Source organism: Cebus imitator, unplaced genomic scaffold (assembly GCF_001604975.1).
Source record: "Cebus imitator isolate Cc_AM_T3 unplaced genomic scaffold, Cebus_imitator-1.0 Scaffold0, whole genome shotgun sequence".
NCBI lineage: Eukaryota > Metazoa > Chordata > Mammalia > Primates > Cebidae > Cebus > Cebus imitator.
Window position 1 is genome coordinate 6,426,927 of NW_016107315.1, and position 13,761 is coordinate 6,440,687.

General features: G+C 44.3%; 1 protein-coding gene across 1 annotated transcript in view; it reads left to right on the plus strand.

Annotated features, from left to right (window-relative positions):
• SMARCC1 (SWI/SNF related, matrix associated, actin dependent regulator of chromatin subfamily c member 1) overlaps window positions 1–13,761 on the plus strand; it is a 207,675-nt gene that overhangs the window by 30,100 nt on the left and 163,814 nt on the right. The window contains exon 3 of the mRNA XM_017530009.2: window positions 12,373–12,458. Coding sequence (XP_017385498.1) covers window positions 12,373–12,458 — 86 coding nt within the window. The remainder of the gene's footprint in view (window positions 1–12,372; window positions 12,459–13,761) is intronic.

Genomic DNA, 13,761 nt, shown 5'->3' on the forward strand with positions numbered 1-13,761 from the left:
GACCAGGATGGTCTCGATCTCTTGACCTCGTGATCCACCCGCCTTGGCCTCCCAAAGTGCTGGGATTACAGGCTTGAGCCACCGCGCCCGGCTAATTTTTGTATTTTTAATAGAGATGGGGTTTCACCATGTTGGCTAGGCTGGTCTTGAACTCCTGACCTCAAGTGATCAGCCTACCTTGGCCTCCCAAAGTGCTGGGATTACAGGTGTGAGCCACAGCGCCTGGCCAAATTTTTAAATTTTTAATTTGGTAGTGACAGGGTCTCACTATATTGCCCAGGCTGGTTTTGAGCTCTCTGACTGAAGATGTCCTTCTGCCTTGGCCTTCCAAAGTACTAAGATTGCAGCTTTGAGCCACCATGCCTAGCTGACTGACATCTGTTTGTCATGACTTGCATTTGTGTTTGTTGTTGTTTTTTGAGACAGAGTCTTGCTCTCTTGTCCAGGCTGGAGTACAGTGGCATGATCTCGGCTCACTGCAATCTTTGCCTCCCGGGTTCAAGTGATTCTCTTACCTCAGCCTCCCGAGTAGCTGGGATTACAGGCATGCACCACCACGCCTGGCTAATTTTGTGTTTTTAGTAGAGGCAGGATTTTTCCATGTTAATCAGGCTGGTCTTGAACTCCTGATCTCGGGTAACTGCCCACTTTGGCCTCCCAAAGTGCTGAGATTACAGGTGTGAGCTACTGTGTCTGGCTCATGACTTATATGTAAAAATTTCTTCTGGATGGAGTCTTGCTGTGTCACCCAGGCTGGAGTGCAGTGGTGCAATATCTGCTCACCACAACCTCTGCCTCCTGGGTTCAAGCACTTCTCCTGCCTCAGCCTCCTGAGTAGCTGTATTACAGGTGCATACCACCATGCCCAACTAATTTTTTTTTTTGTATTTTTAGTAGATAGAGATGGGGTTTCACTATGTTGGTCAGGCTGGACTTGAACTCCTGACCCTCGTGAGCCACCCACCTTGGCCTCCCAGAGTGCTGGGATTACAGGCGTGAGCCACCGTGCCCAGCTGACTTACATTTTAGAAGTGTGCAGGCAAACATTACATTTGTAAAAAGAAATTTAATGTAGTGGTATGATCTTGGCTCACCACAACCTCTGCCTCCTGGGTTCAAGTGATTCTCATGCCTCAGCCTCTCAAGTAGCTGGGATTAACAGGCGTGCACCACCATGCCTGGCTGATATTTTGTATTTTGGTAGAGATGGGGTTTCACCATATTAGCCATACTGGTCTTGAACTCCTGGCCTCAAGTGATCTGTCCATCAAGGCCTCCCAAAGTGCTGGAATTTCAGGCATGAGCCGCTGTGCCAGGCCTCAAATTTTTGTGTTACTGCTTATAGTTGCAATTTGTTTATTCTCATTGCTGTGTAGGGGCTGATAAATTTTTTCTTTTTTTTGAGACGGAGTTTTCACTCACGTTACCCAGGCTGGAGTGCAATGGCGCGATCTCGGCTCACCGCAACCTCCGCCTCCTGGGTTCAGGCAATTTTCCTGCCTCAGCCTCCTGAGTCGCTGGGATTACAGGCACGCGCCACCATGCCCAGCTAATTTTTTGTATTTTTGGTACAGATGGGGTTTCACCATGTTGACCAGGATGGTCTCGATCTCTTGACCTCGTGATCCACCCGCCTCGGCCTCCCAAAGTGCTGGGGTTACAGGCTTGAGCCACCGCGCCCGGCATTCCTTGGAATTTTTTTGTCTTTTTCATTTTGGTTATTTAGTAGATTTGTGGTTACAGTGCATTTTTTCTAGTTGCTGTTAACTAAGTTGAGCAACTTTATTGACCACTTGGCTGTCCTTTTTTGGGAAGCACCTATTTAAATCTTTTGCCTTTTCAAAAATTTGCTCATTGGCCTTTCTTTTGTTCTGTTTTTTTTTTTTTTTTTTGAAACAAGGTCTGGCGTAATCACTCAGGCTGGAGTACAGTGGCTTGATCATAGCTCACTGCGGCCTCTAACTCCTGGGCTCAGAGGATCTTCCCACCTCAGCCTCTCAAGTAGCTGGAACTACTGGTGTGCACCACCACACCTGGATAATTTTTTCTGTTTTTTTTTTGGTAGAGGCAGTCTCACCTTGTTGCACAGGCTGATCTCGAATTCCTGGGCTCATGTGATTTTCCCAGCTCAGCCTCTCAAAGTGCCGGGATTACGGGTGTGAGCTACCACACCTGGCTGAATTTTTCTTTTTTTTCTTTTTTCCAGATGAAATCTTGCCCTTTCACCCAGGCTGGAGTGCATTGGGACATTCCTGGCTCACTGCAACCTCTGCCTCCTGGGTTCAAATGATTCTCCTACCTCAGCCTCCCGAATACCTGAATAGCTCAGATTACAGTTGCCCGCCACTACGCCCAGCTAATTTTTATATTTTTAGTAAAGACAGCGTTTCACCATGTTGTCCAGGCTGACCTCGAACTCCTGAACTTGTGATTGGCCTGCCTCAGCCTCCCAAAGTGCTGGGGATTACAGGCATGAGCCACTGCACCTGGCTGAATTTTTCTTAGGTAGTCTGGATATGGTTAATTGGTTGGGAATATTTATTACAGATCTCTTCTCCCTCTTGATGGTTTATGCTTGTACTCTCATAATGATGTCCTTTGATGAGCAGAGGTTTATAATTGTAATATAGAGCAGGAAATGGTAAACTTTTTCTGTAAAATGCCAGAGATTTTGGGCTTTTTGGGTCATATGGTCTGTGATATAGCTACTGACTTTTGGTGCTGTTGTGTGAAAGCAGCCACAGGAAACACATGAATTTGTTTCAGCTACAAAAACGAGAGTGGACTGCATTTGACCCATGGACCATTGTTTGCCAATTCCTGATATAGAGCAATTTAGTAAAATTTTTTGTATTGTTAATGCTTTTTGTGTTCTTACAGAAATCTTTGCCTTTTCCGGCCAGGCGTGGTGGTTCATGCCTGTAATCCCAGCACTTCGGGAGGCCAAGACGAGCAGATCACCTGAGGTCAGGAGTTCAAGACTAGCCTGACAAACATGGTGAAACCCCTTCTCTACTAAAAATGCAAAATTAGCCAGGCAAGGTGGTGCATGCCTGTAATCCCAGCTACTTTGGAAGCTGAAGCAGGAGAATTGCTTGAACCCGGGAAGTAGAGGTTGCAGTGAGCCGAGATCGTGCCATTATATTCCAGCCTGGGCAACAAGAACGAAACTCTGTCTTTCTCTTTTATTTTTTGAGACAGTCTTTCTCTGTCGCCAGGTGCCAGGCTGGAGTGCAGTGGCGTGATCTCGGCTCACTGCAACGTCCGCCTCCTGGGTTCAGGTAATTCTCCTGCCTCAGCCTCCAGAGTAGCTGGGACTACAGGCGTGCGCCACCACGCCTAGCTAATTTTTGTGTTTTTTAGTAGAGACGGGGTTTCACCATGTTGGCCAGGCTGGTCTCGATCTCTTGATCTCGTGATCTTTCTGCCGCGGCCTCCCAAAGTGCTGGGATTACAGGCATGAGCCACAGTGTCCGACCGAAACTCTGTCTCAAAACAAAAAAAGAAATCTCTGCCTTTTGTAAAGTCATGTATGTATTCTACTGTATTTTCTGCCAGAAGGTTTATTGTTTTACATTTTACACTTATAAAGGATAATCCTTTTTAAAAAAATCCACTCTCTATTTAATTAATTTTTTGAGACAGACTCTCACCCTGTCACTGAGGCTGGAGTGCGGGGGTGCAGTTTTGGTTCACTGCAACTTCTACCTTTTAGATTTAAGCAATTCTCCTGCCTCAGCCTCCTGAGTAGCTGGGATTACAGACGTGTACCACCGTGCCTGGCTAATTTTTTTTTTTTTTTGAGACAGAGCCTTGCTCTGTTGCTGGGCTGGAGTATAGTGGCGCGACCTTGGCTCACCGCAGCCTCTGATTCCTGTGTTCAAGCAATTCTCCTGTCTCAGCTTTCCAAGTAGCTGGGATTACAGGTGCCTGCCACCATGCCTGGCTAAGTTTTGTATTTTTAGTAGAGATACTATTAGAGTCACCATGTTGGCCACGCTTGTCTCCAACTCCTGACCTAAAATGATCTACCAGTCTTGGCCTCCCAAAATGCTGGCATTATAGGTGTGAGCCACCGTGCCCAGCCTAGGGTTTTATTTTATTTTATTTTATTTTTTTATTTTTTTTATAAAGACGGGATTTCACCATGTTGGTCAGGCTGGTCTTGAACTCCCAATCTCAGGTGATCTGCCTGCCTTGGCCTCCAAAGTGCTTGGATTACAGACATGAGCCACCACGCCTGGCAGGGTTTTATTTTTTAACCTCACAAGATTACCACTTTGACTTTTAGTTGTTTCGTTTTTTTTCCTCTCTTTGATTTTTGCACCTGAGGATTTGCTTTCTTTCTAGGAATTCAGCTGCTCATTTAAAATGATGTGTTATATTTATCCAACATTTCTACATGTTTATAGCAGTAGGGTGTAATATTTATTTATTCAGCCATATTGCTGGAGCCAGCAACACTCTTTTCTCATCTGTAAAATGGGTGTAAAAGAGTGAAGTTCATATGATTTTTTTTTTTTTTTTTTTTTGAGACTGAGTTTCGCTCTTGTTACTCAGGCTGGAGTGCAATGGCGCGATCTCGGCTCACCGCAACCTCCGCCTCCTGGGTTCAGGCAATTCTCCTGCCTCAACCTCCTGAGTAGCTGGGATTACAGGCACGCGCCACCATGCCCAGCTAATGTTTTTTGTATTTTTAGTAGAGACGGGGTTTCACCATGTTGACCAGGATGATCTCGATCTCTTGACCTCGTGATCCACCCGCCTCGGCCTCCCAAAGTGCTGGGATTACAGGCTTGAGCCACCGTGCCTGGCCTTTTTTTTTTTTTTTTCTAAGACAGGGTTTCACCATGTTGGCCAGGCTGGTCTTGAACTTCTGACCTCAGGTGATTTGCCTGCCTCGGACCCCCAAAATGCTGAGATTACAGGCGTGAGCCACCACACCCAGCCTCATATCATTGTTTTGATGAGTAAATGAGGTAATAAATCAAAAGTTCTTCATCATAAATTCTCAGTGATTGATAGCAATGCTAATACTTTTTGTTGTGTCCAAGAATAAGAATATTACAGTAGCGATAACCTGTCATTAGAGGTGCTGATGATTAGACAAATTCCAAAGAAGTTTAATAGATAAGTAAATGTGTGGAATTTTTGACATGTCATTTTACTTTGTGAAGTATAAGAATTCTGGAATTTAAATGGCGTGTTTTTTTCTCTATTGACCATTTTCAAGGTGTAAGGATGACTTTGTCTCTCTGGACCATTTTCAAGGTGTGAGGATGACTGTGATTTCTTGTGAACTCTCTTGGTTCTGTGGACACATTCTCTGCTTATTTACTTCTTCACATCCCTTTTCTGGCATAGTCATTTATTGACTGATAGACATAAACATAGTATAATAAATGTGTATACTTTCATAAAAACACGTTTCTTTTTACCAATTGTTAGCACTATTTTGTCTTTTACGAATAAAGGAATAAAGAAATAAAGACTCCTGGCTGGGCGTGGTGGCTCATGCCTGTAATCCCAGCACTTTGGGAGGCTGAGGCAGGTGGATCACGAGGTCAGGAGTTTGAGACCAACCTGGCCAAGATGGCTAAACCCTATGGCTACTAAAAAATAAAAAAATTGGCCAGGTGCAGTGCTGGGCGCCTGTAGTCCAGCTACTTGGGAGTCTGAGGCAGGAGAATCAGTTGAACCTGGGGGTGGGGGGCAGAGGTTGCAGAGAGCCGAGATCGCACCCCTGCACTCTACCCTAGGTGACAAAGCAAGACTCCGTCTCAGAAAAGAAATAAGGACTCCATGGCACAAATTATTGTAGTAAAGTTATCATTTTTAGGTTTCATTCAGCTTAGCAGGACTTTAGGTGGGCTGTAAATAAGTAGGGTGAGACCACTTATATATACCCAGGATAAAATCAGATTAAATTTCCAATAAACTCAACCAAGGATAGAACTGTTTTATTTTATTTTATTTTATTTTTATTTTTATTTTTTTGTTATTTCCTGCAAGACTGTCACAAAGAACAGTTTATTAAGAGCAATTGGGTCACACAGTTGGGCGTAGAGGCAGCCTGTTAGAGCTGATTTTGATCCCCGGAGTCTCTAATTAGAGCGTACAGCTGTTGAGATAGATACTCATACGCGGCAGCATTTTGCTGGCTCTGGAAATTTCAGTTTTTGCTACTTATTTTTTTTTCTTGTTTTTTTTGAGACGGGACTGTGATCATATTTCACTGCAGCTTCAGCCTGCTAGGGTCAACCAGTCCTCCTGACTCAGTCTACTGGGTAGCTGGGAGGTACATCCTACCATGCCCTGCTAATTTTATTTTAATTATTTTGTAGAGACAGGGTTTTGCTATGTTATGTTGCTCTAGTTGTTCTTGAACTCCTGGCCTCAAGTGATCCTCTCGTGTCAGCCTCTCAAAGTGTTAGGATTAAGGTGTGAGCCACTGCATCTGGCTGCCTTTTTATTCTTTAGGTTTTCCAATACTAATTAACAAAAATTTACTCAGACATCCTGTGCTTTTCATTTTAAGAACCACACTCACTATGAGTTAGGGCAGGGCCTCTTTGGCCTGGGGGTTTATGGAATGGAGCTTGAGTAGGGAGCATACAGTCAAGGTGCAGTGAATGTCCCTAAGTCTCTTGTCACTATCTCTAGCTTTCCATTACCTAACTTTGATTTCTCACTTTTTCATTTGAGTGGTTGTGCTACTGAGCTTTTTTCGAGCCAATCCCAAATCCATTTCTGTGCAAGCTGTAGGAATCCTTGAAATATGGATAAACCTTGCCTTGTGGCCCCCCCCCCCCCGCATTTTGTTTTGCCAAATATGTAGAGGTTTTTGTCTTGTTGAACTTCATTACTGGAATTAGTACCTTTGATAGGTTCATGAGTTCCCTCTATTCCTTTTTAGTTTTATTTTTTAAATAATAGAGACAAGGCCTCCCTATGTTACCCAGGCTGGTCTCGAACCCTTGGGCTCAAGAGATGTTGAGCTGTGGCCTCAAAGGTACTGGGATTGCACTGCGCCTGGCCTCCCTGTATGATTTTATGCATATTTTACCACTGGAAAATTGAATGTCTGTTTTCTACTTCATTTTCAGTATCTGTTCCTGTAGTGATTGAGTAAAAGTTACTTTATCTGCCAGGCACAGTGGCTCATGCTTGTAATCCCAGCACTTTGGGAGGCCGAGGCAGGCAGATCACCTAAAGTCAGGAGTTCAAGACCAGCCTGGCCAAACTGCTGAAACCCGGTCTCTGCTAAAAATACAAAAATTAGCTAGGTGTAATGGTACATGCCTATAATCCCAGCTGCTCAAGATGGGGAGGCAGGACAATCACTTGAACCTGGGAGGTGGAGGTTGCATTGAGCCAAGATTGCGCCACTGCACTCCAGCCTGGGTGATGAGCAAGACTCTGTCTCAAAAAAACAACAACAGCAAAAAAGTTACTTTGTCTGAAATATGTATTTGGTAATGATTTCATTTTTCAGATTTAATATCTCTTGAGAAATTGACCTTAAATTATTTGTATAGATGTTTTATTGTTACGGCCTGCTCAGTATATATTTCTCAGTAGCGTGGATCTCCCTCCCTCTCCCCCCCCCTTTCTCTCTCTCTCTCTCCCTCTCCCCCCTCCCTCCCTGTCCCCCTCCCTCCCTCCCTCGTGTGTGTGTGTGTGTGTGTGTGTGTGTGTGTGTGTGTGTGTGTGTGTGTGTAGTGCTGCCCAGGATGGCCTTGAACTACTGGTCTCAAGTGATCCCTCGTTGGTCTCCCAAAGTGTTGGTTTTATAGGCGTGAGCCACTGTGCTTGGCCTATTTATTTTTTAAAATTTTATTCATTTATATTTAATTATGTTAGAATATCTATAACAAGGTATGCCACTTTAATGATTTTAATTGTTTTTTGAGATAGGGTCTTACTCTGTCACCCAGGCTGGAGTATGGTGGCATGATCTTGGCTCACTTCAACCTCTGCATCACAGGTTCAAGTGATTCCCACCTCAACCTCTCAAGTAGCTGGGACTACAGGTGTGTGCCACCATGCCTGGCTAATTTTTTTATATTTTGGTAGAGATGGGATTTTACCATGTTGGCCAGGCTCGTCCCGAACTTCTGACTTCAAGTGATCCATAGACCTTGGCCTCTAAAAGTACTAGGATTACAGGATACGTTTAACTTCTTATTACTTTTTTTTTTTTTTTTGAGACGGAGTTTCACTCACGTTACCCAGGCTGGAGTGCAATGGCGCGATCTCGGCTCACCGCAACCTCCGCCTCCTGGGTTCAGGCAATTCTCCTGCCTCAGCCTCCTGAGTAGCTGGGATTACAGGCACGCACCACTATGCCCAGCTAATGTTTTGTATTTTTAGTAGAGACGGGATTTCACCATGTTGACCAGGATGGTCTCGATCTCTTGACCTCGTGATCCACCCGCCTCGGCCTCCCAAAGTGCTGGGATTACAGGCTTGAGCCACCGCGCCCGGCAACTTTTTTTTTTTTTTTTTAAAAACAGAGATGGGGTCTCACGATGTTGTCCAGGTTGGTCTTCAACTCCTGGGCTCAAGTGATCTGCCTGAGCTTCCTGAAGTTTTAGGATTATGGGATTGGGAAACTATGGTCGCTTCTGTATCTATTAATCAGTAACTACCATTTCTCGTCCCTCTTTCCTTGGCAACCACCATTCTGCTTTTTGTCTCTCTGTTTTTTATTTGAGACTGTCTTGTTCTGCTGACCAGGCTGCAGTGCAGTGGAGTGATTTTGGCTCAGTGCAACCTTCACCTCCCAGGCTCAAGTGATTCTCCTGCCTCAGCCTCTTGAGTAGCTGGGATTACAGGCATACACCATCCCGCCCAGCTAATTTTTGTATTTTTAGTAGAGACAGGGTTTCACCATGTTGCCCAGGCTGGTCTCGAGCTCCTGACCTTAGGTGATCCACCTGCCTTGGCCTCTCAAAGTGCTGGGATTACAGGTGTGAGCCACCGTGCCTAGCGTGCCCCACTCTCTCTCTCTTTTTTGTTTTTTTTGAGACGGAGTCTCACTCTGTTGCCCATGCTGGAGAGCAGCAGCCTCAGCCTCCAGAGTAGCTGGGATTATAGGCACCTGCCACCATACCCAGCTAGTTTTTTTGTGTTTTTAGTAGAGACAGTGTTTTTCCATGTTGCCCAGACGGTTTCAAAGTCCTGAGCTCAAGGGATCTGACAACCTCGGCCTCCTAAAATGTTAGGATTACAGGTGTGAGCTGCTGCACCTGGCCTTTTGTCTATCTTTTTAATGTTTAATATCATGTGGTTCTTTTCAGTATATTATTTTGTAGGAATAGTTTATTTATTTATTTATTTTTGAGACAGAATCTTGCTCTGTCACCAGGTGTCAGGCTGGACTGCAGTGGCGAGATCTCGGCTCACTCCAGCCTCCGCCTCCTGGGTTCAAGTAGTTCTTCTGCCTCAGCCTTCTGAGTAGCTGGTACTATAGGCGCGTGCCACCATGCACAGCTAATTTTTGTATTTTTTTAGTAGAGACAGGTTTTCACCATGTTGGCCAGGATAGTCTCAGTCTCTCGACCTTGTGATTCAGTTGCCTCGGCTTCCCAAAGTACTGGGATTACAGGCGTGAGCCACCTCGCCTGGCCATAGTAATAGCTTTAAAGAAAAAATGCATGGGTGTTTCTAATAACCCTTCATCTTATTTAGCCTATTTGATGCTCAGATTATATTTTTACCTTCATAATATGGAAATTATTCAGCATTTCATTGAATTTGAGCTATACTTTTGTAATCTGTAAAGCACAGATCTCTTGAATTTTGGCATAGATTTTAGCTATTACATATAGTTTTATATAGTTAAACCATGTTTTTATGGTTATTAAAATATTGTAATAGGCTGGGTGAGGTGGCTCATGCCTATAACCCCAGCACTTTAGGAGACCAAGGTAGGCAGGCCACTTTAGGTCAAGATTTCTTTATCCTCTTGGCCAATATGGCAAAACTTTGTCTCTTAAAAATGCATAAATACATAAATAAATAAATAACAAAAGTTTAGCTAATTTAGGGATATTGGCACATTCTTGTAATCCCAGCTATTTGGGAGGCTGAGACATGAGAATCGCTTGAACCTGGGAGGCAGGGGTTGCAGAGAGCTGAGATCATGTCACTGCACTCCAGCCTGAGTGACAGAGTGTGACCCTATCTCAAAAAAAAATAAAAAATTACAATAAAAATATTTATTTATAATTTTTGTATAATTTGTTTATATTTATTTTTTGTTGAGATAGTCTCGCTCTGTCGCCCAAGCTGAAGTGCAGTGGCATGATCTCAGCTCACTGCAACCTCTGCCTCCCGGGTTCAAGCGATTCTCCTGCCTCAGCCTCCTGAGTAGCTGGGATTATGGGTGCCTGCCACCACACCTCACTTTGTAGGGATGGGGTTTCACTATGTTGGCCAGGCTGGTCTGGAACTCCTGACCTCAAGTGATCTGCCTGCTTCAGCCTCCCAAAATGTTGGGATTACAGACGTGAACCACCTCACCCAGCCTGATTTTTGTATATTTATAGTCAAGAATCTATAAGGTGAAAAAGTCTACCATACTTTTGTTTCTTTGTTTTTATTTTTTTTTGAGATGGAGTTTTGCTCTTGTTGCCCAGGCTGGAGGACAATGGCACGATCTTGGCTTACTACAACCTCTGCTTCCTGGGTTCAATCAATTTTTCTTCCTCAGCCTCCTGAGTCACTGGGATTTCAGGCATGTGCCACCACACCTGAGTAATTTTGTGTTTTTTTTAGAAGGTAGACAAATCACCTGAGGTCAGGAGGTCAAGACCAGCCTGACCAGCATGGGGTTTCTCAACCTTGGCCTCCCAGCACTTTGGGATTACATGTGTGAGCCACTGCACCCAGGTCTTTTTTGTGTGTGTGTGACAGAGTTTCACTTTGTTGCCCAGGCTGGCCTCAAACTCCTGGCTTCAGGCAGGCCTCCCTTTCTCCCTGCCTTCCTGCTCAGTTTCCTAAAGTACTGGGGTTACAGGTGTTTTCTTTTGAGCCATTTTGATTTATCTTTTTATTAAAATTTTTTTTGAGGTAGGGTTATACTCTGTCACCCAGGCTCAATTTCGGTGTCGCCATTATAGCTCGCTACAGCTTGACTTCCTTTTTTTTTCTTAGCCGGGGCTTATGGTAGATGTATATACAGCTTGACTTCCTATGCTTATGCAGTTGTCCCACCTCAGCCTCTTGAGTAGGTGTTACCTACAGGCACACAGCACCATGCCCAGCTAATTTTTATGTTTATATATTTTTGAGACAAAGTCTAGCTTTGTTTCTCAGGCTGGAGCACAGTGGTGTGGTCTCAGCTTTGCTTCTGAGGCTTAAGCCATCTTTCCCCCTCAGCCTCCCCAGTAGCTGGGACTGTAGACACACTCTCTCATGTCTGGCTAATTTCTTTTCTATCTTTTCCAGGCTGGTCTTGAACTGCTGTGTTCAAGCCATCTGCCCGCCTTGGCCTGCCAAAATGCTGGGATTACAGGTGTGAGCTACTGCACCTGGCCTAATTTTTAAATTTTTTATAGAGGTGGTATCTCGCTGTGTTGCCCAAGCTGGTCTGAGACTCTTAGGATCAAGTGATTCTCCCACCTTTGTGTCTCAAAATATTAGAATTGCTGGTGTGAGCCACTGCTCCTGGCCTAGATTTATCTTTTTAAAATCTTGCCTTTGACAGACTATTCACTCCAATAATAACATGTTCATGGAATTTAAAAGGAATTTTTTGGGGGAGGGGGAATGGGTTTTTTTCTGTATTGTTCAGGCTGGTCTTGAATTCCTGTACTCCAGTGATTTTTTCCATCTCAGCCTCCCAAGTAGCTGCAACTGTAGGTGTGAGCCACTGTACCAGCTGAAAGGAAGTAGTTTCAATTCAGTTTATTTTATTTCATTTCATTTTTCTTGAGACAGCATCTCACTCTGTCATCAAGGCTAGAGTATGGTGGAGCCATCAGGGCCTACTGCAGACTCAACTTCTCAGGCTCAACTGATCCTCCCACCTCAGCCCCCTGAGTTGGATTACAGGCGTGTGCCCCATGCACAGCCAATTTTTAAATTTTAAATCTCCCTATGTTGCCCAGACTGGTCTTGAACTCTTGGGCTCAAGTGACCCTCCTGCCTTACCATCCCAGAGTGTTGGGATTACAGACATGAGCCACCATTTGCAGCCTAATTTACTTTTAGAAAAATGTATTGATGCCTCAGTTCATTCAAGAAGATATTTAAGGAGGTTGTTTAATTAGTATTTATATCCTTGAATTCATAAAACTTAGAATTCATACGAATAATTTTGTGAGAAGCTTAATTTTTCTCATATGTAATTTATATCATTTTTAGGCAAAATGTTTCATGGATTTCAAAGCTGGAGGCACCTTGTGTCATATTCTTGGGGCTGCATACAAGTATAAAAATGAACAGGGATGGTAAGTTTTTGTATTTGTTTGCATGTTTTGATCTTAAGTTATTTACTTTTAAGTACTATTTCCTTGCATGGTGTCAGAAAATCCTGTAAGCACATTATGATTAAGTCTAATGTAGGTTGTGTTTTCCCAGAGCCCTAATTTATCTTGTTCCTACATCCAAGAAAAATATTAATCAACCACGTATTTATTTATTTTTGAAACGGGGTCTTCAAAATAGTACGAAGAGTGGTACGATCTCAGGTCACTGCAGCCTCTGCCTCCCAGATTCAAGCAATTCTTATGTCCCAGCCTCCTGAGTAGCTGCACCACCATGCCTACCTACTTTTTCTGTTTTTAGTAGAGACAGGGCTTTGCCATGTTGGCCAGGCTGGTCTCGAAATCGTAGCCTCAAGCAATCCACCCACCTCAGCCCCTAAAATTCTGGGATTACATGTATGGGCCACTGTAGCTGGCAACAACCATATGTTTATTAGGCAGGTGATACATTTGATTTTTTATCGATAACAGGTGAACATTATTAGCAAATTAGAAGGTAGACTTGCCATAAAATGTGTGTTTGTAATGAACTCATACATTATATTTGAAGTGGATAGATAGCAGTGTTTTGTTTTGTTTTTGTTTGTTTTTTGAGACGGAGTCTCACTCTGTTGCCCAGGCTGGAGTGCAGTGGTGCAAACTCGGCTGACGGCAACCTCCGCCTTCCAGTCCAAGCAGTTATCCTGCTTGAGCCTCCCGAGTAGCTGGGACTAAAGGTGCATGCCACCACGCCTGGCTAATTTTTTGAAGTTTTAATAGAGACGGGGTTTCACCATGTTTATCCAGGACGTTCTCAATTTCCTGACTTTGTGACCTGCCCGCCTTAGCCCCTGAAAGTGCTGGGATTACAGGCGTGAGCCATTGTGCCTGGCCTGTTTCCCCTGTCCCCTGCTCTGAGGCAGTCTTCCTCTGTCGCCTGGGCTGGAGTCCAGTGGTGCAATCTTGACTCACTGCAACCTCCGCCTCCCAGGTTCAAGTGATTCACCTGCCTCAGCCTCCCAAGTAGTGGGGATAACAGGCATATGCCACCATGCCCCACTAATTTTTGTACTCTTAGTAGAGACAGGGTTTCACCATGTTGGCCAGGCTGGTCTCAAACTCTTGATCTTGTGATCCGCCTGCCTTGGCCTCCCAAAGTGCTGGGATTATAGGCATGAGCCACAACACTCGGCCCTGGAACAGTACTTCTAATTTCCTTCAGGAGTGTTTTCTTGGCCTTCACAACTTGACTGTTTGACACAACAGACCTATCTGGGTTTTCAACATG